Consider the following 27,016-nt stretch of genomic DNA (forward strand, 5'->3'; position numbering starts at 1 on the left):
TAAAGAAATAATTATTCTGACACTTGTTAAACCATTAAGAAAGACTTTATCCAGGAGTATTGCCATAGGGACATCACAATAGAGGAGAGAGATTGTGCTCAACTCCAAATACAAAAAGGACAAGCGGATGGAAAAGTACTAAGAGAAGACATTAAGGATGGGGGGGGGGAATTACGGCTGAACCTACTTAACAGGATTCTTGCTGAAGACATGCCAGGGATTGAGCAGTTATCAAGGGTAAGGAATTCCCTCCAAATTGACTTAGCAGGATTCTGAGTCTATTCTTACTGCAATTAGGAAGAACACTACGTTGACAGAGAATGCTAAAAAATAATTTCTTTATAGAAAGGGAAGGATGAAACACAGAAACGGGGGCACCCAGGGAGATTGTTGGGTCTCCTTTAGGGACAGGCGGAAGGATGATTAAATGCCAAAGGGGGTCTCATCTGTAAGGCCCTTAGTGAAGTGTTACGTAGAGGCAGGAGAAAAATGAGGATGACCTCTCCATGGCCCTTTTTTGTTCAGGACTGAAAGAAATAAAGTTCTGGGGTTTTCTTCAAAGTAAGTAAACGGCTCATTCTAGGGGAAGAAATAGGCTGCTTGGGACGAGCTTGCTGTTCGAGATGGGCGAAAAACCACATAGCGCAGCTGAGCACTACAAGTCCCAGCAAGCACAGCGGCGGGGACGGGGCTTGGTAGCCGTTGTGACGTAGTGGGCGGGACCAGATGGGATCGGCTCTCCCCTGGGTTTTTTAGCCCCGCCCCTGTCCCTTGGCCTGCCCTGTTGCTGTTGCGCCGACGCCGGCTGCTACCCCCGGTGAGTCCCTGGAGTGAAGTAGGGCTATTAGGGGCAGTTGGGCCTTCGTGTTCCCCAAATTCAGACTTCCACTCTTCAGAAAGGACCTTGGGCAGGCAGAGGTGCGGCTGGTTTCGGTTTTCACTTCCTTCCATCTTTCTAGGGTGACAGTAAGTGCGAGCGGCGTCATGGCACCCCTGGAGTCCCGTCCGCGGCCTTGGAGGGTTGAGGGGCAGTTTTCTCCCGAGGAGGGCAGAGCTTCAGTGTTTGTGGCCGGGTGGCAGGCTCCTTGAGCAGGAGGGACCCCTCTGACGGGGGTTGGGGTCTTGACGTCACGGCGTCAACCCCCCCGCATCCGTCAAACCCACCCCCCCCCCTCCGGCGGGCCAAGATCTTGGTAGTTCCTTAATCTCTGTCCTTGACGACGGCATCAGTAACGCTGTTCGTTACGAGGCGGAGGCGGGGCTCTGTCCCGTCACCGTAGGCAAGTTACTTTCTCTTTGGGCCTCAGTTTCCCTGGCTATGAGTAGGCCTGATCCCTAAAGTCCCTTTCCTTCAGATGAGGCCTCCTGTAACTGGAGATATTCTAGGCAGAAGAAAGAGCAACTGGAGTGTAATGACCTGCTTCTTTACCGTTGATCTCCCGAAACCCCTCCCCACCGCCACCATCAGCCCAATTTAATTTGGGGGCTAATGTTCCCCCCATTATGATTTCAACCCCTCCTGGGCATATTAACTTTTTTCTATCACTTGGATTCTTTGCTCCCCATGCAAGCCAACAAGTGGCTATTGCTGGAGCTGATGTAGAATCATATAGATGCTATGTATTGTAACTTACTTCCCTGATTGCAAAAACCATCTAAAACAGAGGACTTTTAAGGTCTTTGTAGATTATGTAGAGTACATAATTAGAGAATATCCAGGTGACTTACTTTCACAGATATTTTCAAAGGGCCTCTACCTGAAACTCTACCTTTTAGCAGATATGACAGCTGTGGAGTGAAAAGGACCCCAAGAAAGGTGGTGAGAGTTACATAGCACTAACAAGTATTATCTTTCAAGTCAGATAGTACATCTAGGGCTCTTTAAACACTTTGTGCTTGTTGATATAATACCATGGTTCCTTATTTCCTTAGATGAAAAGAGAGACTGTTAAAATGACCTCTTTCACTTTCTTTTTCTTTCACTTAGGATCATCATTGTAGCTGGAAAGTTTCTTCGAGATTTTCTAGCCTGATCCATGCGTTTTACTGATGAGGACACCTGAGGCCTAAAGGGAGGTAGTGAGACTTAGCCAAGATGTCACAGCTAGTTAGTGGCAGAACTAAGACAGGAACCCAGGTCCCTCGGCTCTTACCCTAGATCCCTTTCCACTGCACTTCAAACCCTGTCACTACCCATGTCACTTCAGGGGTTAGCACAGTCACCCCTTTCAAGGAAAAAGTGTACCATCTCAGCTAAGTTACATAGAGGATTAGGACACAGCGTTGAGGCTTTCACACAGTTTCTTCTGGTTGCCTGCATCTCATGTCCCACAACTTTTTTTCTTTCCTTCCCTCATACTGCTGGCACTGCTGGTGTGGGATGTGGCTGAGGGCCTGCTTCAAACAAGCAGGGCCGCCAATCCCAGCAGTTGTTAATGAGGAGTGTTACAAGCCTCCCGGGGGTAGACAAGTTCTCTAAGGCGCTCTGAAAGATTTTAGGTAAAGAACTAGAATGAACTTGGAGATTTTGGATTAGAGCAAGTGGCTGAATAATTTGAAGACCAGTGACTGTGTGTCTTTGCTTTTGCTCAGGGCCGTAGTAACCACCGTCCAGGTTCTTTAAGGGTAGCTTTGAGCAAGCGTGTCTTCCAGGGCCCGGGAGGAGTAGGGTCCAAATCAGTTCATCCATTTTGCTAATTGCTACTAGTTTCAAAAGTTACGTAAGCAGGATGAAGGAATTCGATGAAATGTGGTTTGGTTTTTTGTTTTATTTTGTTTTGTTTTGTTTGCGTATCTTTTGTTTTTACTGTTCTCAAATGAAGAATTGATTTGCATTTCCTTCTTGGCTTGGGCACATTTGGTTTCCTTCTGTGAACTAATCCAGATAAACTACTGATGGCCTTCATTTCTCTAACCATGTGCCCACTGGTAGAAAAGGCTAATGTAAAAATGCTGGGCATACTGTACGGTAGAACTTCGGTTATTTTTTAGTAAGATTATTTCTTCTTCATGGTTCAGCACACGGGGAAAATCTTTAGGAAAATCGGTGAATTGATTTGGTTGAGTATTTGCATTGTTAGGATCTGAACCGGGAAGCTTTATAATATTTTTAAATTTTTCTGCTAAAAAGCTTGTCAGTGTACTTTACAGTTGCACTCAGAGCGGAAGTAGCATTGGCTTTTCCTTTTCTTCAGGAAAACGTAAGAGAATCTCTGCCCTCATGGAACAGTCCTGGGAGTAGTATATTAGGCTTGAAAAGCTCATTAGATGAAAATGTGTCAGGTGTTCTTAGAAGCCAGAAGCCAGTTCAGGGGACTCATTTTAAAACACATTGCCTGTTATCGCATACATCCTCTGAGGACCTTCATCCTTTTGGAAACGGAGCTGAAAAAATCAGAGTCCAAGTAAAGTGCTTCTGACAGTTTGTAGACTCTCTGCATTATTTCCCCTACTCAGTGGTTTGCTTTTAGACATCCCTGTTTGTTTTCCCTGCGCAGTCCTCACGTGGCTAGTCTTGGGCGTGAGGGTAGGAGGAGGGAATTTGGTAGAATATCATCCCATGATTTCTAGGGGGCCTAATTCATCCCACTGCTTTTTCATGACTCCGTAGCTCTCCAGGCTTCTAAATTTAACTTTTGCTCTTTTTCTATTCCTTTTCACTCCCCTCCGTGGGTATCGTCAGAATTAGAAATGGATGGCGGACAGGTTCTGTAGTGGGGGGAGTGGTTGAAGGGGAAGTTGGTGCTTAAATCATTCTAGTTTTTCTTCCATATCCTCTGCCCCCTCCATGAACAGTCCTTTCTGGACCGCTTTGACAGCAAGGTGATTGCCCCAACCATTGTCAGAACCCATTTCTCCCAAGGAACCTAATCACTGGGAGGGAGGAAAGGATTTTAAGGATCACTGACCTTAAAAATTAGTAGTAAATACCTTCCTTCCAAGAAAAATTAAATGAGGTACCTTCTTGCTGACCCGGTTCAGATCAACATGGTTATGCTCATGGCCTTTTACCCGTGGCCTTTTCTGTCCTCAGCTTTGGTAAGAAGCAGAGAAGCAAAGCCATGACTGTTCTCCACTCTGCTGCCTCCTCAACCCCTTCCCCAGTCCCAGCAGAGGAGAGTTTCCTGTTTCAAGAACAAGTGAATTCCAAATACCCAGAGAGCCATTAGGTGTGCTCTGAGTCATCCCGGAAAGGTGATGAGATCTCTGAAATGGGAAACGTCATGGAGTCTTATATTTTTGATAAGCAAGGAACCAAGACTTTTGACTTTTCCAGACAGATGATTTGATACTCAGATGAATGAAAAGAGCTAGTTTCCACTGGCTGTACCTACACTCAAGCCTCAGAACATGAGTTCCTTTGTGTCCTTTCTTCAGTGTTCTGTTCGTGAGCTTATAGACTGATTGTTTCTCTAGTAGGAAAGAGGGTGTACGAAGCCTTCATACCCTTGGCTGGTCGTGCCTTTCAGAGTAACATCCATTTGCAAAAACAGCTTGCCAGAGTTTGCGTGTGTAGAAGGTGGGTGATGGAGTGTGCATTTTATGGGTCCTTAAGGAAATCAAATCTGTGCCTTTTGTTTTTTTGGCACTGTGCCACTTGAACCAGCCCTGCCAGCTGAACCAGCCATACCAAGAATTGACATAGCACTCGGAGATTATCATGTCTTCACCCCGTTTTAGAGAAGAGAAAGCTGAGCAACAGCAGCCTCTCTAAGGGTACCCAACAAATGAAGAGTAGGGCCTAAAAAAGAATCAGCCCCACGGTCATTCACACCATTGTTTAGCTACAAAGCCCCTTCCTTTCGCTTTTTGATGACTCACATGCATTTCACTTATTCAGGGAATAATCAGCAGTTACTTTGGGCTAGGCAGCATGTTGTGTGTGCAGGGGTGATAGTGTTCCCAAGTACGAGAAGAGGGAGTTGGGTACTTAGGTTAGTTGAGAGACAGGCCCTGAAGCCCCTCTTACGTGAGGGTTCTTTATGATCCACAGACAACAGATTAAGTCATTTCACAAGCTCAGATAAATGCTGCTCCAGGCTGAGGACAGAGGGGATATGCCGGCCTCAGTAAGACTCGAGACGCCTAGGAAAGAGAGGGGTCTGCAAGCTGAGAAATCTCCCTGCTCACCCCCACCCCCCCCGCCGCCCCAGCATCCAAGACATCACACAGACAACAGCTTGTATGAGGAACTAGTTCTGACCTAGACTGGAATGCGACCTCCCCCTTCCTCAGAAAAACTGATCTGAGGTTTGAGGTTAAGGATGTGGCAAACTGTGTCACACACCAGAACGCTAATACATTTCTTAGTTCCTTAGTGCAATCCCAAGAATAGACGGTTCAGTGCCGCCAAAGACCCCTTGCCTTCTCTGTAAGAAAATTGACAACAAGATGAGTTGGAAGAGGAGGCCTGGTTGTTTAGCGTTCAGAATAAAACCAGGAAATAAGTAGGCTCAGGCAGCACTAGAAGGGCTGTGGTTTTTTGGTTATTGTACTTATTTTTAAAAATCGAGTTGTATACAATCTTCCAACATGTTCCAGCAGCCGAATTTGTAAGGTATCATACAGTAGTCCCCTGTATACAGCCCTCCTTCAGCTGCTGGATACAGCCGCAATATTGTTTCCCTTTCCCAATGAAACCCTGGGTTGAGGATCGTGGACTCACTAAATGTTAGACCCCGGGAGCATTTAGAAGATGGAGCAGGTGACTTTTGAGAGGCAGGAAGTGTCAGATCTCAACAATTCGAAAGACTTTTGTTTCTTGTTTCTTTTCTATATCGTTTTTACCTCCCAAATAGTTTGCCATCCTTTTTTTTTTTTTAAAGATTTTATTTATTTATTTGCTAGAGAGAGAGACAGCCAGCGAGAGAGGGAACACAAGCAGGGGGAGTGGGAGAGGAAGAAGCAGGCCCACAGCGGAGGAGCCCGATGTGGGGCTCGATCCCAGAACGCCAGGATCACGCCCTGAGCCGAAGGCAGACGCTTAACGACTGCACCACCCAGACGCCCCTAGTTTGCCGTCCTTGATCACATTTTATTTGTACCGTGACCTGCAGAGGTGAAATACAGGTTCTATCCCCAGTGTTATAAATAGGGATCCATGGGGCTCCCGGGTGGCACAGTCGTTAAGCGTCTGCCTTCGGCTCAGGGCGTGATCCCAGCGTTCTGGGATCCAGCCCCACATCAGGCTTCTCTGCTAGGAGCCTGCTTCTTCCTCTCCCACTCCCCCTGCTTGTGTTCCCTCTCTCGCTGGCTGTCTCTCTCTGCCAAATAAATAAATAAAATCTTTAATAAATAAATAAATAAATAAATAAATAAATAAGGATCCAACTTACTTGCTGTCCTCCAAACATGGGCAGCATTTCTCTCTTTCGTTGCTTTTTTTTTTTTTTTTTAAGATTTTTATTTATTTATTTGACAGAGAGAGACAGCCAGCGAGAGAGGGAACACAGGAAGGGGGAGTGGGAGAGGAAGAAGCAGGCTCCCAGCGGAGGAGCCTGATGTGGGGCTCGATCCCAGGATCACGCCCTGAGCCGAAAGCAGACGCTTAATGACTGCGCCACCCAGGCGCCCCTCTCTTCCATTGCTTTTATGCATGCCATTTCGTTCACCTGGAATTTCCTCACCCCTCTGCCCAAAGGCTTATCTTCCTGGAGGGCTTATCCAAGACTCTACTCACCCCTCAACGCTCTTCTTCATTTTCCTAGCCAGTTGCATCTCTCCCTCTTTTGAACCCAAGAGTGTTTTGCACTGATTCTGTCCATTTGTCGGTCCCTTGGTTCCTCATCTAACTGCCATATTGCATTGGGACCCTTACAAGGGCAAAGACTCTTGCCAGAAAACAAAACAAAACACCCCCCAATATTAAGAAAATCACTAACGTCTGCCAAGCCCTTTCTTCTTGCAGACTGTGCTAGTACTTTATTCTGTCATTCTACATCTTTCTACTTTGTGGGGCTCTATGGCAGGTAGGGATTTAAGGCCTGTAGACTTTACATTATTCAGTTAATGACGTAGGTGTTGATAGCCCCATTTTACAGGTGGGGGAACAGCATAGAGCCTAGCTGATTCAGTGAGTTGCTCAGGCGTATGCATTTAATAGGTAGTGAGGTTGGAATTTGAACTTCACCATTCTGGTTTCAGAACCCATTTTTGTCACGGGTGCATGTCAGATAATCTGCTCTCGACCCTACCTTTCTTCTTGCACCCATGCCCAGCTCCTGGCAGAGTGTCTTAATACATACGTGCAAAGACTCAATAATTGTAGGATAAATGGAACTGAATGGAGCAGCAGAAATCTAGAGAAATTGATATTCAGGAAGTCACAGGACTCGTTGGGATGAAAAATCAAGCCTCTAGATCTTACCATTCCCAGCTCAGGTTGTTTTCTCCTAGGCTGCCTTGCTTATTTAAGGCATTTAGAAGGAGTGGCACAAACAAGCTATGAGCAGAGAGTAAAGGTATGTGAGGGTGGTGGTGCCTGTGGTGGAGATCAAAGACATTCTTGGAAAGTTCTTAAAGCATAGGAAGCTATGAATGCAAAATGGCTCAAAGTGAAACAGAAAGCAAGTTGTATGATCTCAATCCTTGTCAGGCTTTTGCTTTTCCTGACTTGCCTTGAATGGAATGTTCCCTGGGTGAGAGCCCAGAAATCTCCCAATGTTTCAGACAACCCTTTCTGAGCCTTATTCTATCCTCTATCTCACAACAGGACGCCCACCATGGAAGAGACAGTAGAAGATCCCCCCACATCAGCTGTCTTGCTGGATCATTGTCATTTCTCTCAAGTCATCTTTAACAGCGTGGAGAAGTTCTATGTCCCCGGAGGGGATGTCACATGCTATTATACGCTCACGCAGCATTTCATTCCCCGCCGAAAGGACTGGATTGGCATCTTTAGAGTAAGTGGTTAATTAGCGCCAAGTGACTGGGAACTAGAGATGACTCTTCGTTACCTGAGTGTGTGACCGTCTGTGTGTTATAAGCACTTTGCCTCTTATGTCTAGCCTTTTCTAAAAGATTTTATGTATTTGAGAGAGAGTATGAGGCTGGGGGGGAGTTGCAGAGAGACAAGCAGACTCCCTGTTGAGCGAGGAGTTTCCACAGGATCGTGACCTGAGCTGAAGTCAGACGCTTAACTGACTGAGCCAACCAGGTGCCCCACACACACTTGTGTGTGTGTGTGGGGGGTCTGACCATTCCCCCCCCTTTTTTTTTTTAAGATTTTATTTATTTGAGGGAGAGAGAGAGCGTGCACAAGCAGGAAGAGCAGCAGAGGGAGAGCTAGAAGAGCTGAGGAGCCCGACGTAGGGCTCAATCTCAGGACCCCGGGATCGTGACCTGCGCTGAAGGCACGATCTGACTGAGCCACCCCGGCGCCCCTGGCCAATTTTAAAATCCTAAACTAAACTCCCTGGTACTTCCCTACTTCCCCCTTCACATACCAACATGTGCTGTGGGACTCAAGTTTTAATTTCAATCACAAGCCAAAATAAGATGGCAAATCATATAGCCCCCAAGTTTTATTATGCTTTCAAAGGCCAAATGTAAATGTTTTAAAATTATTCTATTTTGAAATATTCATCTATGAGTTGACTGGGATGAGTGGCCCCTTATGTAATTTCTGTGACTAATTAAACATTGCTTTCTTACTTAGAAGAGTGTTTAATTTGTTTTAGTATGAGTATTACATATCTAAAAAGGAGGTTGAGGGGCGCCTGGGTGGCACAGCGGTTAAGCGTCTGCCTTTGGCTCAGGGCGTGATCCCGGCGTTATGGGATCGAGCCCCACATCAGGCTCCTCCGCTATGAGCCTGCTTCTTCCTCTCCCACTCCCCCTGCTGGCTGTCTCTAGTCTCTATCTCTGTCGAATAAATAAATAAAATCTTTAAATAAATAAATAAATAAATAAATAAATAAATAAAAAGGAGGTTGAGAAGTTACCTGGTTTGACATCCTGCATCCAAGACGTTTGTTCCTGAATAAGTATGACTTGCTTCTTTGTAAAGATTTCCAGGGATAGAAATTTTCTGAGGTCCCTCAGGGACCTCTTCTAGTATCTAACACCCTGCCAGTTCAAGTACAGAAATGTTACTTTTTTTTTTATTGTAGTCAACTCATTCTTTGCCTTCCTTTCTCCCCCCATCTGTGTCTCTCTGTCCCTCACATCTCTCTCTCTCTGTCTCATGCACACACACACACATACACACCCCGTAATGACAGATCTTCCTATTATATCCAGAGACAGGAGATAAAGGTCAAATTTAAGTAATTTACACTGTGAGTTCCAACGTCAGTGACCTTTGTTTTGACACCTCAGTATGTCATGTGCTTATTTGCCAATGTTGTTCGTTCTGAAATCAGACATCATTCTCGACTGCACTGTGAAGGAACTGGTGCTTATTCACGTCCCTCGTAGACTTACTTTTCCTTAATTGTTTGGAATTCCAAGATAACTGATGGAGCCATGGAAGCTGGTGTTTAGAGGCAGGGATAATAGACGACCAGAGAGACACTGGCGAGTATCAGGCCATCTCCTGAGACTGCAGGATATTGACTTGTTAGACTGAAGGATGTCCTGACATAGAAAACTGGCACACTGGAGTGTTTCCTATTTTGGAAGACGATTGTTGTTTTTTTCTTCCTCATATGTAGCAAAACTGTTCAGTAGAACTTTCGACGATGGAGCTATACCTTCACCGTCTAGTCCGAAGGCCTCTAGCCACATGTGGCTATTGAGCACTTAAAATGTGGCTAGTGAATTAACTAAAATTTAAATAAATTTAAATGGCCTCATGTGACTAGTGGCTATCATTCTGGACAGTGCAGATATAGATAATTTACAAAGAGGACAATTCAAAAGTTGCTTATTTTCCTTTGAAATGTAATCTAACTTTTTTTTTTTTTTTTTTTTTTTTTTTTGCAACTTGTATTTCTGTTTTGCCTAGACTGGTTGTATTTTCCGAGGACTTAGCAACTTCCAGTGAGGGCTTGACCATAAACCAAATGAAAATCTTAGACTTTTTAAAAACAAATGTTTAAAAACATTTTTGAAAAATGCCTTTATATTTGGAATGCTTCATGCATTTCAGAGGTATCACCATGATTCCTTGAGGAAAACCGTTAATACAAAAAATGGCCTCTCGTGTTCACTGTCCATAAAGCTATTGACTTGAACAGCTACCCAGAGCCTGAAAGAAAGTTTTAGGACTAGTAAAGAGAACACAAACTTTTTGAGAACATATGATGTGCTTTGTCTTTCTGGTTGTGTGTGTGTGTGTGTGTGTGTGTGTGTGTGTGTGTGTGTGTTTTCCAACCGAGCCTCACAGCACAGCAGCACCCTCAGATAGGGAGCGTTATCTCTTGTGCACAGATGAGTAAAATGCATATACTCAAGATGGTGACTTTCCCAGTGACTAAGTGGTGATCAGGTTTGTTTGATTGCTAGACTTCTGCTTTTTTTCCTATTCTGCTGAATTCATATGAACAACAGATGGTAAATTACAAAATTACGAGTTGACTTCAAGTGTTGTCTTTCATATCTCCCTTGGAAAGCTCACCTGGTATTCTTGTAGTGTAGTCTCTCTCTCTCTCTTTAAAGATTTTATTTATTTATTTTAGAGAGAGAGCGAGCAGGGGGGAGGGGCAGAGGCAGAGAGAGAATGTCAAGCAGACCACACGCTGAGTGCGGAGCCCAGCGCAGGGCCCAGTCCCACGACCCTGAGATCATGACCTGAGCCGAAATCAAGAGCTGGACACTCAACCCACTGAGCCACCTAGGCGCTCCTCTTTCTAACTTTATTTTTAAAAAACCCCACACCACACAAGGGGCTCAAACTCACAACTCCGAGATTAAGAGTCGCGTGCTTGGGGTGTCTGACGGGCTCAGTCGGTGGTGTGTGTGACCCTTGGTCTCAGGGTTGTGAGTTCCAGCCCCACACTGGGGGTAGAGATCACTTAAAAACATTTTTTTTCTTTTTTTCTATTAAAAAAAAGGTCGCATGCTCCATCAACTGAACCATTTGCAGTGCAGTCTCACCCATATTCCTCAGCTCCTCACCAGTCCTGACACTGGTCCTTCCTGGCACCAAGAGGACGCTTGTGAACTGTTTTTGAACGTGCTGTATGCTGTGTCTTCTCAATGTAGCAAAAGCTACCAGCAATGAGAGAGCCTAACGGAAGTGGGAGTTGGCTTTCCTGGCTTTAGTGCACAATCCCGTGCTCCGTGTTCCCCTTTCCCTGGGCGTTGAAATGTTCCCAGAGAGGGGACATGTCATGCCACGGGACTGGGACCCCTCAGGGGCAGGGGCCAAGGCCAGAAATTGCAGGTGGCCAGAAGTTGTTTCCTTGCTCCCAGACTGCAGTAATTCTCAGGCCTTCCCAGATGATATTTTGGTCACAGTGCATTAAGAAACTCCAGGATGTGAATGAAGACTCCATAAAATCCCTGCTTCCTGTACCGCCGCAGGCCGCGGTGGCTCTGAGATGCTTACAGCAATGGGGTGTGTATTAATGAGACACTAAAACATGCCCTGGTATGTTCTGATGAGCTTTCATGTAGCCTTTGCAACCCCGCACGGATGCCTTCATATATAAAAATGGAATTTATTTTTAGTTCTTTTTCTTCCCACTGGGCTCAGGCAGGGTCAAAATCTGGCCATAAATGTAATTTCACTTCTCATTTGCTGAGTGTTCTCCCCTCGAAGACACAATGGCTCCCTTTCTATTCTCTGGTGTGCCCTTATCTTCTGGATCCGATTTGAGCCATCTTTCACCCCTCTTCACATTTACTGAGAATATATTCCACTTAGCCAGCTTTCTGCTCTGAGGCATATTCTTCAGTGTCCTTATATCATGACTTACTGCACTCAAGACCTAGAGGAAGCCTCCATGACCACCAGATTATTGTATCTTTGTCACCAAAAAGCCTACATTAAGCACACATTAAGAAAAACACCGATGAAAATCTATAGACCGGACTCCATTATATGGGACCTACCTCGTCATCTAAGAACCCTTTTGCCCCTCCACTCCCACATGCACATGATTCAAAGACAGCATTTTTTTAAACGCACGAGTATAACCAGGTCAGTGTGGGTGACAAGACTGGCCTGCACACAGGAGAGGACGGACCCGTGGAGATGGCGGGTCAGTAGGGCTTCCTGATAAAGAAGTTCTAAGAGCACTGCTGGGAGAAGGTAGCAGGATCAGATCCACAACCCCAGAATTGTCTTCCCTGTTTTCCCCAGTCACTCGCCGTTCTCTGTCTGATGTGGTGATAGAATTTTTGGAACTCTTGTCCCGGGTGTCGAGAGGTCAGTTTTCATTTCCTCCTGAGCCGGGCATTCTGGACTATGTGTGCGTGCCAATTTCTAGTTGTATTCAGACCTTGTACCACGTATCATAATGGATTCACTCTATTGTATTTTCACATAAACAAATAAGAAGTAAGTGCATTTTAAGAAGACTTAGCACAAATAAGGACTTTGCCCTGAGCGCGTTTGGATGCTGAATGAGAGCCTTCTGTCATTGCAGGTGGGATGGAAGACAACCCGTGAGTATTACACCTTCATGTGGGTCGCTTTGCCTGCTGACCTAAGAAGTGAATCAGCCAAACAGCAGGAAGTCCAGTTCAAAGGTGAGAAAAATACTGGATCAAACGTGTTTGAAGACAGCAGCTAAGACTAAGTCCCTTGAGCTTAAGCTTTCTGGGGCAGATAAAAGACTTCCAGATTTTCAGTTTTCTTAACAGACCTTATTTTGGATTAAAAATCATGTTGTGTTTTCAGCTTATTACCTGCCCAAGGATGATGAGTATTACCAGTTCTGCTATGTGGATCAGGATGGTGTGGTCCGGGGAGCAAGTATCCCTTTCCAGTTCCGTCCAGAAAATGAGGAGGACATCCTGGTCGTTACCACTCAGGTCTGTAAACATCTCACCTCAAATCCTTTCCTGCCATTAAGAGTAGTCATTTCAGGATAGGGTGGAATTTGGATCCATAAGCCTTTACTGAATGTCTTAACAGGTACTATGGGGGGCGCCTGGGTGGCTCAGTCGTTAAGCGTCTGCCTTCGGCTCAGGGTGTGATCCTGGCGTTCTGGGATCGAGGCCCACATCAGGCTCCTCTGCTGGGAGCCTGCTTCTTCCTCTCCCACTCTCCCTGCTTGTGTTCCCTCTCTCGCTGGCTGTCTCTATCTCTGTCGAATAAATAAATAAAATCTTTTAAAAAAAAAACATAGGTACTATTGGGAGAAATGTATACAGTACCCACTCAAACCTACTCAGGAATGACTTAGGAACATTGAAAAGAATCGCAACAATAAGTGATTTCTCCTTTCTATAAAAGTGCTGTAACTCAGTTGGGATTCAGTTGTTCCCTTAACTTTTCCAGTTGCTTAATTTTGGCCGTCTGCAATCTTACCACCACAGTGAATTTATAAGCTCCTTTGAGGAGGGACACACCAGATGTGCTTTGTATCTCTCAGTTCTTTTATTTTTTTATTTTTTATTTTTTTAAAGATTTTATTTATTTATTTGACAGAGACAGCCAACGAGAGAGGGAACACAAGCAGGGGGAGTGGGAGAGGAAGAAGCAAGCTCCCAGCAGAGCAGGGAGCCCGATGCGGGGCCCAATCCCAGGACCCCGGGATAACACCCTGGGCCGAAAGCAGATGTTTAACGACTGAGCCACCCAGAGTCCCCATCAGTTCTTTTATTTTTTTAAAGATTTTATTTATTCATTTGACAGAGAGCACATAAGCAGGGGGAGTGGGAGAGGGAGAAGCAGACCTCCCGCTGAGCGGGGAGCCCAGTGTGGGACTTGATCCCAGGATCCTGCACTCTTGACCCAAGCCGAAGGCAGACGCTTAACTGGCTGAGCCACCCAGGCGCCCCTACCTCTCAGTTCTGACCCAGAGCCTGTCATATACGAGTATGAGATTCATTCACTGAGTTACTTCACAGGACACCTTTCTATCCAGCACTGCCGTAGGCAGTGAAGAATTGATTAAATCACTTGCTGTCCTTGGCCTCGGGGAGCTAAGTCCATTAAGAGAGACAAACAGTACTAAGTGTTTGCAAGAAGAATCTACATTCTTCTGTCATTCCCCCTTTTAACTCTTTATGACCTTGATTTTGTTTGTCTTTCTTACTTGGTAATGACAGGCTCCGTGTTGCCATTACACAGACGCACCTACATCACCCCCTCCCTACCTACTGAGGAGGTGCTCCCGTTCAGGGCACACAGATGTCGCCGTGTGAGTGGGGATCCGCCAGACCCTCAGCCTCCCAGCCTATGGGAATGTTCCGCTGGAGGGACTTGAATATCTCTCGAGCTACAAAGGGTCAAATATGAATTCATGGGATGCTCTTTCGTAGGGCGAGGTGGAAGAAATTGAGCAGCACAATAAGGAGCTTTGCAAGGAAAACCAGGAGCTGAAGGACAGCTGTGTCAGCCTCCAGAAGCAGAACTCAGACCTGCAGGCTGAACTCCACAAGAAGGAGGTATGGCTGCTAGTTAAACAGGAACCTGAAAACAAACCAACAAACAAAAACCATGAACCTGGAGTACAGAGGTCAGGACTGAATAGTGTCTCTTATCAAGCTCCACCTTCTGTTTTGCTTGTGATCTTACTGCCTTATATTAATGCCTTTGAATAGGCATAGTGTTAAAAGTTTTATGTGGATTACTTTATTTAAACTTTGGAATAGGTATTATTATTACCCCGATTTTACAGATGAGTAACCTGAGGCTTAAAAGGGTCCATAACCTCTTATAGGCTAATCTGTGATGGGGCCAGGATTCAAACCCAGGCAGTCTGACTGCTTCTTCCTAGTCCTATGTAGAATGTAAACTGTTTGCTTTGATAAACTAGAATGTGGACATCGAGAAAGTAGGGAGTATAAAAGCAAGGTTGCAGGGTTTCCAAACTCTCAGCGACTTCTCTTTTGAAACATCCTTCCAATCAGCAGGTGGCAAATGAGAGTTGATAATGCAGGGAGCTAAAGAGGAGATTCTTCTCCAAGGACTATAAACTAATCACACCGAGGTCATAACCTTAGAAGTTCCAGAACATGCAAACCTTGGCAGTCACCATCTGTAGAGCCCTTGATCTACAGGCGAGCAAACTGAGGCCCAGAGGAGAGAGGAAGAGGTCAGTTTAGTGATCACGCTGGGTCAGGACCCCCTTCTCTTGACTCCCAGACAGACTGTTCTGTATACACTGCTGTCACACAAATACCTGTGATGTCCTCAGCCCCGGGCTGGTAGAGTGTGGGTGACAGGTCCGGGCTATGGATCCGGCCTATTCCAGGCAGTGAGATAACAAACAGAGGTGGCAGAGATGTAATTCACAATCTCTCCGGAACCGGTGTCTGTCCAGGAGCCCTACAGCTCACCTGCCAGGTTCTAGCCAAGGAGTCAGAGGGTCTGGCTTCTTGGGTTAGCTCTCCTACCGACTCACTACTAGATGTCATGATAACAGAAGTCAGTATTTATTCAGCACCTCCCATGTGCGCTGTAATTAAGGCACTGTGATTAAGCGGATCCCTTCACTTAATCCCAACCACCCAGCAGCTCAGAGAGGTTAGGTGACTTGCTCAATGTCACAGTCAGTTCATGACTTTGAAAGGAGCTTGGATATGAGCTCAGATTTTTTTGATGTTAAAACCCATGTTTTTTAGGAATTAAAATTACAAACAATAAAAATGGGCAGGAAAACCCATGTGTTTTAGAGCCGGGAAGCCAGGACCATAACAACGGTTATGAACCCCGTCTTTGGAGTCACACAGACTGGTTGTCCCACTTACTATTGATGAAGCAGGAGAAATTTCTTAACATCTCTGAACTTCAGTTTCCCTCTCTGTAAAAGAGGGATTGATAATACTTGTTTTCTGAAAGAGAGACTAGTACACCCGTGTTCATAACAGCATCTTTCACAACAGCCAAAGGGTGGAGGCAGCCCAGTGACAGACAGATGGACGCACATGGTTTAGCGTGTAGATAACAATGGAATAGTATTCAGCTTTAAAAAGGAAGGAAATTCTGACACATGCTACAAAATGGATGGACATTGAGGACATTAGCTGGGTAGATTGGGTTGGACACAGAGAAACAAATACCATGTGATCCCTCTAACGAGGTACCTGGAGGAGTCAACTTCATAAAGACAGGAAGTAGAATGGTGGTTGCCAGGAGCCGGCGGGGGGCGGGAGGGATGAGGAGACAATGTTTCCACAGTATGGAGCTTCGGTTGTGCAAAATGAAACTAGTTTTCTGTGGGAGGATGTGGTGCCAGTCGCACAACAATGGGAATGTACTTAATGCCACTGAACAGTAGGCTTAAGAATGATTAAGTCGGGGGTGCCTGGGTGGCACAGCGGTTAGGCGTCGGCCTTCGGCTCAGGGCGTGATCCCGGCGTTATGGGATCGAGCCCCGCATCAGGCTCCTCCGCTATGAGCCTGCTTCTTCCTTCCCACTCCCCCTGCTTGTGTTCCCCCTCTCGCTGGCTGTCTCTATCTCTGTCAAATAAATAAATAAAATCTTTAAAAAAAAAAAAGAATGATTAAGTTGGAAAATTTTATGTACATATTCCTACAGTTTTTTAAAATTATTTTTAAAAGATGATAAATTTATAAATCTTGGAGCTAAAAGCAGGAGTTGGTATTGACGCACAAGTTTGGCTTCAGTGCAGAATGAAGCTGGGAAAGAAAAAGCAAACGTGTAGGCCCAGTACGGGGGCCACGAGCCACCTGTGGCGCTCGAACACTTGAAACACAGCGCCTTGTGATATGCCGTGAGCATAAAGGATATATCGGAGTTTGAAGACTGAATGTGCAAAAAATAAAATACTTTCTTCTTACTTACCTACTGAAGCAATATTTTAGATGCATTGGGTTAAATGTACTATTAGTAAAATGAAGCATATCTGTTTCTTCTTACTTTTTTAAATGTGGCCTCTGAACTTGAATGACGCTTGCGGCGTTCGTGGATTTGTCGGACAGCATCTTTCAAAGAGAAAAGCCACTTTATGTCATTCGCTGCTGTGTCCGCAGTGCAGAAACAGTGCCTCATAGGCACTCATTAAATATTTGCTAAATGAGTTAATGAACAAATACAAGCTCTGGTGGAAGAGAAATTAAGGTGAATGCGTTTAGTGGAGAGAACAGATTAAGAACATTTTAATATGGAAACCGCTTTACTTGGATGTTTCGTTCACTGTCGTGTCGTTACATATAATAAGTGCGTGACATGGAGTCAATGCTCAGTTAATATTTGCCGGCTGGCTGAGATATGAAAAATTGTCTTAGACGTGGTCTGTTCCTTTGACGTCTCAATCTGCAGGAGGAGCTGGAAACTTTAAAGAGCACCAGTAAGAAATCGGATCAGCGAGCGAAGGCGCAGAAGGAGCGCTGGGAGACGGAGCTGCTTCGGTGAGCGTGGTTCTCGGTGGGGGGGTCTGCTGTGTTCCCGACGCCCTGCGGCGGGGTCAGATTCCAGCTCCGGATTCGCTCGAGAATAGTCTTCCTGTTGCGGCAGTGGTAGGTATGATTCTAGTTGGAGAATTAGTATCCGAATGGTAAGCAAAGTCACCTGAATTCAGGTATTCATGTGAAGTGTCGAATACGTGCAGTGTGAGGTCAGGAAGCCGACACAGGACTGAAGAAGAGTGGATTTTAAACTGATTCCACAGCCTTAGGGCCAAGGCGGCCTCAAATTGTTGAAGGCCTGGGGGCATCTGACCCGGAATCAGCGTATTTTTCACGCAGTCCTCTTCACCTCCACAGACTGAAAGAAGAAAACCAGAAGGTGTCCTCAGAAAATGAGAAGATGGGAGTCCGAGTGGATCAGCTCCAGGTCAGTGAGGCCAAACCTTTGCCAAAGTGTGTCATCTTATCCTGGCCATCACTCCTCCGTGGTGGCCCGAGAAAGATGCATTTCACTGTAGTGAGTGCCTAACTGGACCTTTCAGGGCGTCGGACTAAAGGTTCACGGGGTTTTCTATTCTTGACCCCCCCCTCACACACACACACCATTACTTTTATAGTCCCAGCCCACAAGGAACTGAATAATTTGTTGAGTTTATATTTATCATGAACTCTTACGATGGAGAACTGTCAGCTCTACCAGTGCTTTTAAAATGTGTTCGTTTAGCTACAAAATCTTTTGAAGCCAAGTCTTTCTCAAAAGCCTAGAATGAAAAAAAAAAAGTCTAGAACGTAAAGCAGGTAACAGCTGAAACAATCCTGGTTTTAGGAAGCTGCGCCCCAAAGAGTGGTTTGTTGACTTGTCCTCAGTCGAGTCTTACCCCTAGGCTGGGGGGGAGCGCTGGGAAGTGGGCGTTCGAGGGGTATTTGGCAGCTGGGAGTTGCCAAGGAGCACGCACGTCTTTGTGTTAGCGTACGTTAAACAGCATCGTTCCTGTTCAGTTTGCTTTCTTTTATATCTTGGTTATATTCACTGTTTGTGCTTTAGGCCCAGCTGTCAACTCAAGAGAAAGAAATGGAGAAGCTTGTGCAGGGAGATGAAGAGAAGACAGAGCAGCTGGAGCTTCTGAAAAAGGAAAATAGCCAGCTCCTCCTCACTTTAACTCACCAGGTAGAGTCACGGATGGAAGCAACATTTTTAGGCATTTGCGAGATAATACATACATGCTTCTTTCTTTACTCTGTCACGTACCTGGCTCGCGCTGGCCGTGGGAAGGGTCTCAGAAGAAGCCATCGGAGAGGAGGGATCTCCCGGCTCTTCTCAGAAACTATTAGGAGAGGACTTGCTCCTCTCCCTGCCTGCTGCATGCTCGTCAGCGCCGCAGGCCCTTCCCCAGTGTGTGCACGCCCGTGTTTGCCCCTGACATCTGTTTCTTGTGCAGAGGGAGCAGCAGAAGAAGCTGGAGCAGACCGTACAGGAGATGAAGCAGGAAGAAACCACTGCTAAGAAGAAACAACAAGAGTTAACGGCACGTCTGTTTTTGGACAGCTTTGTGGGAGGGAGCCTGCAGGAAGGAAGGGAGAGGGTCTATTTTCAGGTGACAGAAAGGATAAAAAAGACAGGAGAATAGCGCTTACCACTGGACACAGAGATATTTGGAACTTACAAAACGTTTAGGAGAGGTGGCCGTTTCTACTGTGTGATGAATGGCAGAGGGATATTGAAAGAACTTCATGACGGGTTGTCATCCCCAGAGCCTTGAGCCAAGAATCACCCAGAGTCACCCCTACCCCCTTCTTATCATGGGGGCAGACAAATGAATGATTCTAAAGTCGAGCTCTACAGTTAGAAAATATTACAGCAGTCAACATTTTTGTTATAATTAATATAATACTAGCGATTATCATTCTAAATTATTCTGAGCTAGCTATAATAATATAGTAATGAAAGCCTAATTGATTGATAAATTCCTAGAACAGATTGTTGGAGAAGAGGCCTCGTGGTGATGACAGGTACCAGGAAGCCCCATTTTCGGAATTGATAGAAGGGTATGAGGAACCCTGGTGTCTGGAGGCTATCCAGCTGTTGGGATTATAAGTCAGGTGGTATCTGCAGTGAGTGCAGTATCGTGCACTCACTCAGCCACTACGCAGTCAACCAGGGGCTGCCTACCGCATGTTAGCTACTAGATAGTCCAGCATGATCAAGAGGAGAACAGAGTTAGAAAAGCAGCCACTTACAGGTTAAGATCAGCCCAGAGAAACGTTTTCTGTGGCCTAGATGGTGTTTTTCAAAAATCGAATTGGTTACCAACAACTAAAAAGGGGAACATTTCCCATTTTTAAAAAAATGTGTATTTCTAGCTTCTTGCAAACTTCGAGGCTCTGGCAGCGTGGAGCCCGCATCCCCGCACAGCAGCGATGCCCAGGCCGGGTGGCTGCCGCTCCCTGTAGATGGGGCGCGTGTTCTCCACTCACCTGCAGCCTCCACTGTCCCGTGGCCCTCCGCTCCTTCACTCAGCCCCGTCACTGGCCCGGCCCCTGGCGGCACGTTGGAGTTGGTGACCTCTGATGTAGCCGAGAAATCACTGTTTAAATAAGCTGTAGCCCTTCAAAGGTTTGCACCTCCTTGTGGCAGGTCGGGGTCTCCTGGGTTTTCGTGGAGTAGTTTTCCAGACCCAGGGGCTCAGTTCTTTCTTCCTCACAGGCCCGAAGGGCCCCTGACGGTGAGGACTGTGTGTCTTGTGCTTCAGGCGCCTGGGAACAAGAGCACGGCAGTGGAGGAGCAGTTAGTGCAAGAGGTGGGACGCCTCAAGGCAAAGGTAGAGGCCGGGAAAGCCTGCTTCTTAGAGAAGTACAAAGAGTGTCAGCGACTCCACAGACAGATCAGGCAACTCAGGGCCGCCGCGCAACTGGTAGGTGACAGATCAGGGGCCCAGGCAGCCGGGGGTGTAAAGGTCCGTGGTTCTTAGACCGAGCCCGGTGGTCTGCCCACCCTTGTTAAGGAGAAACAGTTCTCTTTCTGGTAAAAAGAGGAGGGTTGGAGCGTGCGGCCAGAAACCAGTCTGGGGGTCCCCGGAAAAGCGGAGGCCCCAGTCCAGCCGTGGGTCTCAGGGAAGGTTTTTGTAACCATCGAGCGGGTTTCCATGCAGACTCAGAGAGCCCTTTCTTATTTCTGCCTTTTGAGGAAGTGAAGCAGGACCAGAAGAGCCAGCAAGAGCCCATGGGGATGGGGAGCCGGGAGCCTGCAGTCGGCACTGTCATCGGGTAGCCCCCCTCGCGTTACTACCTCAGGGTCGGCTAGAAGCGCACAGCAGTTTGGGCACCAGCGTTCAAATAAAAAATCTTGGAAAAAAAAAACCCAGAACTAGTAGGATTAGCTTAAGTGTTTCTGTGAGGTATGTGCACGTGTCTGTCTAGGTAGGCGATGGGGAGCACGGAAGCATGCCGAGCAGCGTGCGGTTTATGAAGTTAGGTCAGCCCGTCACACCGGGACGCCCAAGGCCTCAGTCCGGGTTCCTTGGACCCTCGGATAAATGCCTTCCGGGGTTCCTTCTTCCTCAGTGTTCCTGGAATCCAGATGCCTGTCCTCACTGGGAGGGTGTCCCACCGACCTAAGTGCCTCACGCTACATCGAGGGAGACGTTTACTCAAGACAAAGAGGCTTGTTTCCGTGGTTGGGTGCCGTTAAATAGGGCTCCATCGATCCCTAATTCTGATAAGTCAGTCTTGGGGCTTTTCCCAAGCTTATGACTTTTCCTCTCTTTGGTCACTTACACTACCAGTGAAACCAAAAGAAATCACCGTGTCGGTGCCAGGCCAGGCCTTCGGGCACTTTGTTACATCACTTCTCCACAAGTCAGTCTCGCCTCCACCGTGCGGCCTCCACGCCCCAGCTGCCTGCTTCCCCACCTCAGTCCCGCCGCTCTGGGAAACCAGATTTTCAGCAGGCCCCTTGTGCCCCACCTTGGGTCCCAGTTACAATATGTGACCCGAATCCTGATTGTTTTTTGTTCTTGACAGGACGAGAACGCTGGTCTGTCAAAAACACTGAGTGAGAACAAGATTATCTGTAATGTTCTGCAGAGAGAGAAAGAGAGATTGGAAAGAGAAAATGATGTAAGTGTGTGCAACAGGGAAGAAACCCCAAGGGTTTCGTTTTGTTTTGTTTAAAGATTTATTTATTTATCTGGGAGAGAGCGCGTGTGGTGGGGAGGGGCAGAGGGAGAGGGACAGAGAGAATCTAAAGCAGACTCCGTGCTGAGCGCGGACCCCAACGCAGGGCTCGGTCTCACTACACTGAGATCACGACCTGAGCCAAAATCAAGAGTCAGCCCCTTCACTGGCTGAGCCACCTAGGCGCCCCTGGAAACCCCAAGGTTTTAAGAAGGTGCAGGGTGACCCAGAGATGTGGTGATTACAAAGCCAAATAAAAGAGCCCTTTCTGGGACAGTGGGTGAGACCATTGCTCCTACGGGTAAATTTAATCTGGTTTCCTCATCTACCGCGAACCCTCCCTTGGTTCTGTCACTGAAACTTGTTTGCCATGGCAGTAGTCAACTTGAAAGGGACAGCCCTGGTGAAGATCTGACGTAATTCATTTTGCTTTTAACCTCACACCTGTTGTAAGTATTGTCTTTGGGGAATGATAGCCTATGTCATTCTTAGGCTAGCTGCAGGACCCCTTTCCTTGAGCACAACTCTTTCCTTCTCTTCTGCTACCAAACCGGGGCAGTCGTGGTGGTCTATGCCAGTGCCGGACCCATGGAAGGCTCCTAACAAAATGCTCTGCCTTCATTCATTCATTCATTCATTCATTCATCCAATCAATATTTATTTTCTGCTGCGGGTTAGACACAAGCTACTCTTGGGTGACTGACGACGATGGCAGCAAATAAAGAAGCTGCATGTGGGGACGCCTGGCTGGCTCAGTTGGAGAAGCCTGTGACTCTTGATCTCGGGGTTGTGAGTTCGAGCTCCATATTGGGTGTAGAGATTATTAAAAACAATAAATAAAAACTTAAAAAAAAAGCTATACTTAAAGGCACTTTGCTGCTCTTGCATCAGAGTTAGGGGCGCGTGCACGCTGGCTTGTGCTCCTAGACCGACCCCGCCGCGGTTCCCCATCGCTGCCCTCTCTGTAGCCCTTGCAGGCCGTGCCCCCAAGTGATCATCTCTAGCTTTAATTATGTCATTTATGCCAATGCCTTTCAGTATCGTGGGGGCCTTCGGACTCTGTTTCCGGTCCTGTCGTCCTCATCCTCTTGATTTAGATAAACAGAGCTTGACTTTGAAATCTCTATTTTCTGGTACAATCTGATGGGGCGGTGGGAGGAGGGAGGGAGGACACACACGGTTTGCACCAGGGAGGGAAAGATCTGATATTTGAAAGCTTTTTTTAAGAGCTGTAGTAAAGCCCTCTTAAGATGTGAAGGGGCAGTTTTCTAACTTTTTTTCTAAGAACTTTGTACATGCTGTCTGTCCTTAGAGCTTGTTCTCTGCCATTCTCTCCCTCATTCCCCGCCTCTCTTCCTTCCCCTTTCACTCTCTCTGTTGGTATATCCATGTGAAAGGATAAAACGTGAAGAAGGGAAAATTGTATCAGATGAATATTCACACTGTGTGAGAAAATTGTTCCAGGAAGGAGACAAAAAGGAGCATTTTGCTCTCAGTAATATGCGACAGCTTCAGCCTTAATAGAGCCCCTGCCCCCCCAGACATGCACACACGTTTGTACCCCACCGGGGTTGGTATGCCTTTAGAGACTTCAAATTCTTTTTTGCATTAATCCAAACAAAATTTAGCATATATTTAAATTCAGGCATAAAGAGCTCAGATCTTCCGAGTGCGGAGGCTGCTGTTCCCCTTTAGAAGAATTACGATTTGTTGGTTCCTGGGATTCTCCAGTCCCACATGTTCATCGAGAACTACCCGTAATGGGCATCCCCTAGCCAGTTGCTTGTGGCCATGCTTTGTCGTTGTCTTCCAACGTGTCTCTGAACATTCTCTCCTCAGCTTTTGAAGAGGGAGAACAGCAGATTGCTGAGTTACATGGGTCTGGATTTTGACTCTTTGCCATATCAAGCGCCTACTTCGGATCAAGGAGGTGCCGGACAAAACCCAGGACTTGTCTTCGGAAACCCGTATTCTGGTAAGACAGCTGCCATTTGAGCGAGAGGGCCTTTGCCTGCATCTCTTTCCCCCGCTAATTTTTTTTTTTTTTTTTTTGGTCTGAGATGCTAATTAAGTCCAGTCTCGTTGTTAAGACTTGCTGGGCAGAAGCCGAGGATCCGATAGAAAGATTGCCAGGCGAGAAGTGTTAATTGAGAAATAAATCTGTATCTAGAAGACGCAAACCAGATCATTCGCCGAGAGGCAGCAGACACAAATTGAGTCCCGTGGCTATATTCCAAATATATAAATCAGGGAAATGTGTCTGTGTAGAAGATATACACGTATAAAGCTGAGGAAGCTAATTAAGGTTTGGAAATGGAAGCATAAGAGGTGGGGTAGGCCGCCCAGGCATGGGCAGTTATGGCGGCCAGTCGGATGGCCTGACCAGTGGTAGCGGGAACGTGCCCCACAGAGACCCCGGGGTGGTTTGGAGGACAGGAAATGGAGATGAAAACCACTCTTGTCACTCAAGGACAGAGGGTCAGATTGTTCTTGCCAGGGACAAGGGAACAGGGAACTTTTCCTCTTATGTCTCCAAAAGAAGACCTCGTTTCCTTTCTTTGGACAGTTTAAAGCAGTCGTGTTCTCTTAAGAGTCACAACCAAATCTTTACATCAGGCAGGGGTACACATTTATTTTCTCTTTGAAAATATTTTTAAGCATTTCATTTAAAAATACCTGTTTGCATGGCTTCAGTCTTAAAATCTATTCTCAAGTTGCTTTCTTATTAAATCGTGACGGTTTTTATTAAAATCTCATTTTCCCCATACTGAAAAGAGGCTTTTTTCTTCCTGATTCTATAGCATACACATGGCTATCGAAAATGCCACGTCATGATTTTTTCCTCTTTTCCCTTTATCATTGACCTCGCTCCCCTCTATCAGCAGTTAATGGTAGTACATAGGAGAGAGTCAGAGGCCGTGGGGAGAAAGGGAACAAGGGGAGTTACAAAACCAGCTGCTAGAGCACAGCTGGAGAATCCAGGGGTGGTATTTCTTTCATCGAATGAAATCTTTTTCATGATCCTCAGGTATCCAGGAGAGTTCGGCCCCAAGCCTGGTAAGTATGTGAATCATGAGCCTGTCTACATCAAATCCTTGCGAAATGCCCCTTCCTGCCCCAGTTCGTGGGAGAACCGTAGGGAAACTGGTTCATTCTGGTAACTCCAGAAGTCAGCTGGATCAGTGGGGGCAAACCCGAAGCTGAGGGAGCCCGTCGAGGTGGGGAGAAGAAAGCCCAGGTCGCCCACCAGCTTTCTGCTGTAGGCCTCCACCTGTGAGCTGAGTTTGGTGCCAGAACTAGGGAGCATATGTGAACTAGGCAGCCAGCCAGCCCAGCAAGGTATGTCCGGTGCCCCTTCTGGGCTGGAAGCTCTTGGAGTGCTCTGACAATAGAAGGTCCTTTCAATCCTGGGGTAGAGAAAGCCTCAGTGAGCGTCTCCAGATGTGACGTCGTTCATTCATCCTCTGCTTCTAGAGCCCCTCCCACGTGCCAAGCACTGTGCTCCGTGCCGAGGCTATAAGAGAACAGGAGACGTGGCCTCTGCCGCACAGAGCTTACGACTGTCCTGACGTCTTTGCTCTTCCTCCCAGCTCGGCGTCAGGAGATGCCCCACCTGCAAGTCAGGCTTCGCTGATGACCTTTTCGATGGCGCCGCGGAGCAGCGTACGCAGAGCCTTTGTTTGAATTGTCCGATTTGTGACAAGACCTTCCCGGCAAAAGAGAAGCAGATCTTTGAAGACCATGTGTTCTGCCACACTCTCTGAGCGCCCCAGCCTCCTGCTCTGTACTGTACCTCGAGTTTTATAGAGTAGAACCTGCTTCTACTTAGATCTGTGACCCACGACCCCGCCTAACATGAAATTACTAGGGATTTAATCAGTCCTGCTGCCCCAAGTGTGGAGTCCAGTCGATTCTCTGCAGAATAGTGGTGGGGGCTGTCACGGCCAGCCTTGCGGGTTACCACCTTTCACATCACTAACTAGCTGCATCATCCTCGCCTCTGGTGCCCAGCCTGCCGAGGGTCCCCGGGACAAGGGCCCTGGGCTGCCACCGAGCTGGCCCTTCATTCACAACCGGCTTGACTTGAGTACTAAGTGATGCGTTTTCCGAGGTGTCCCAGTGCCCTTTGAGGTCAGGCGTGGGCGTATTCGCAGTCCTAACCCTCCGGCTGCTGACTGAGCAGAGGTCGAGAATGTCTTCCTCTTCCTCCTCAGGTCTCTCTGTCCCACTGGTAGGATTAAACTAGCCACAGATGCCACCGCACAGAACTCACATCCAGTTGGGATACCAAAGGTTTCTCATCTTGGTTTCTCAGCTCCCAGCAGAAGCATCTTATTCCTGAACCATGAACACAAAATATTTCAGTCACAGAAAGCCTTCTTTCTCTCTGGATACCTCTGTTTGGCGTTTTCTACTCTTCGATCTTTCCTATGCACATAACCGCACATAACCTTTATTGTAAGTCCTTTCTTAATGATTAGTGATCAGTAGGACTTGTTAGAAACTGTCTGGGTCTGCAACTTTCTGAGCAGATGAGTTTGAATATGGATAAGTCAGAATAATGAGAACTGTTTGTTAATCTCTTTAACACTAAAAATAAACTCATCCTATTTTGGGGACATTGGTCATTTAAATTCGGTAATTTGACTTTCTGGTCCTTTGTTTTAAGCTTCTGAGAAAAGGGGAACCAACAGCCTTGTAGGGATTGTAGAGCCCACCAAGCGATTTCACTTGTCTAAACTAGTCAGCAAGAGTGTCCTGGCAGTGATCTGGAGACGGAGAGGAAGGCGGTGGAGCGTTAGTTTGAGCAATCTGGACCCCGGCTGCTTGCTCTAACTTCCCATGCACTTTGTGAAAGGGGGCAGTGTGCATTTGGGCACTCTTTGTGAACTAGGTTCAGTTCCCTCCATCCAGATCTGCCTAATTGAACGATGAGAAAGCAATTCCAGGGGCGCCTGGGTGGCTCATTTGGTTGGGCGTCTGCTGTTGGCTCAGGTCGTGATCCCAGCGTCCTGGGATCGAGTCCCACTTCGGGCTCCCTGCTCAGTGGGGAGCCTGCTTCTCCCCCTGCCTGCCGCTCTCTCTCTCTCATTCTCTCTGACCAAATAAATAAAATCTCAAAAAAAAAAAAAAGGCAATTCCATTTTCTCACCACGACCCCTCAGCCCCCCACCCCCAACCCACCCCGGGACTGAACAAACGGAAATGACTCTCAGGCAGTCAACCAGCCGGTCACTATAGAGACTTGTACAAAAACTTCTGAATGATGTAAAACATGATGTCACAAGCAAGGTTGAGTCAACTTCCTCTGGGATTTTCCCTGACGTCAGTTACGCCCTAGACGAGCCGTCTAGTATTGTTCTGGTCATGGCTACTCGTCTTTATTCTCCTTTGATAAAATGAAGATGAAACTAC

The 27,016-nt window shown here is 46.8% G+C and overlaps 1 protein-coding gene across 4 annotated transcripts; it reads left to right on the top strand.

Moving 5' to 3' along the window:
- The first annotated feature begins 719 nt into the window (after positions 1 to 719).
- CALCOCO2 (calcium binding and coiled-coil domain 2) lies at positions 720 to 26,220 on the top strand. Of its 4 annotated transcripts, none has more exons than XM_008688280.2 (13): positions 720 to 817; positions 7,712 to 7,901; positions 12,534 to 12,636; positions 12,788 to 12,921; positions 14,377 to 14,502; positions 17,343 to 17,431; positions 17,786 to 17,855; positions 18,474 to 18,596; positions 18,868 to 18,954; positions 21,449 to 21,544; positions 23,441 to 23,576; positions 24,630 to 24,658; positions 25,192 to 26,220. In XM_008688280.2, exons 2-13 carry the CDS (start codon positions 7,722 to 7,724, stop codon positions 25,363 to 25,365), a joined length of 1,347 nt encoding a protein of 448 aa, XP_008686502.1. In that variant the 5' UTR covers positions 720 to 817; positions 7,712 to 7,721; the 3' UTR covers positions 25,366 to 26,220. The 4 variants fall into 4 exon arrangements, with proteins under 4 accessions (XP_008686502.1, XP_040496695.1, XP_040496696.1 ...); XM_008688288.2 differs by lacking the exon at positions 720 to 817 and adding an exon at positions 897 to 918; XM_040640761.1 differs by lacking the exon at positions 18,868 to 18,954.
- The last annotated feature ends 796 nt before the right edge of the window (positions 26,221 to 27,016 follow it).

This window comes from Ursus maritimus, unplaced genomic scaffold (genome assembly GCF_017311325.1).
Source record: "Ursus maritimus isolate PB19 unplaced genomic scaffold, ASM1731132v1 scaffold_24, whole genome shotgun sequence".
NCBI classification, from domain to species: domain Eukaryota; kingdom Metazoa; phylum Chordata; class Mammalia; order Carnivora; family Ursidae; genus Ursus; species Ursus maritimus.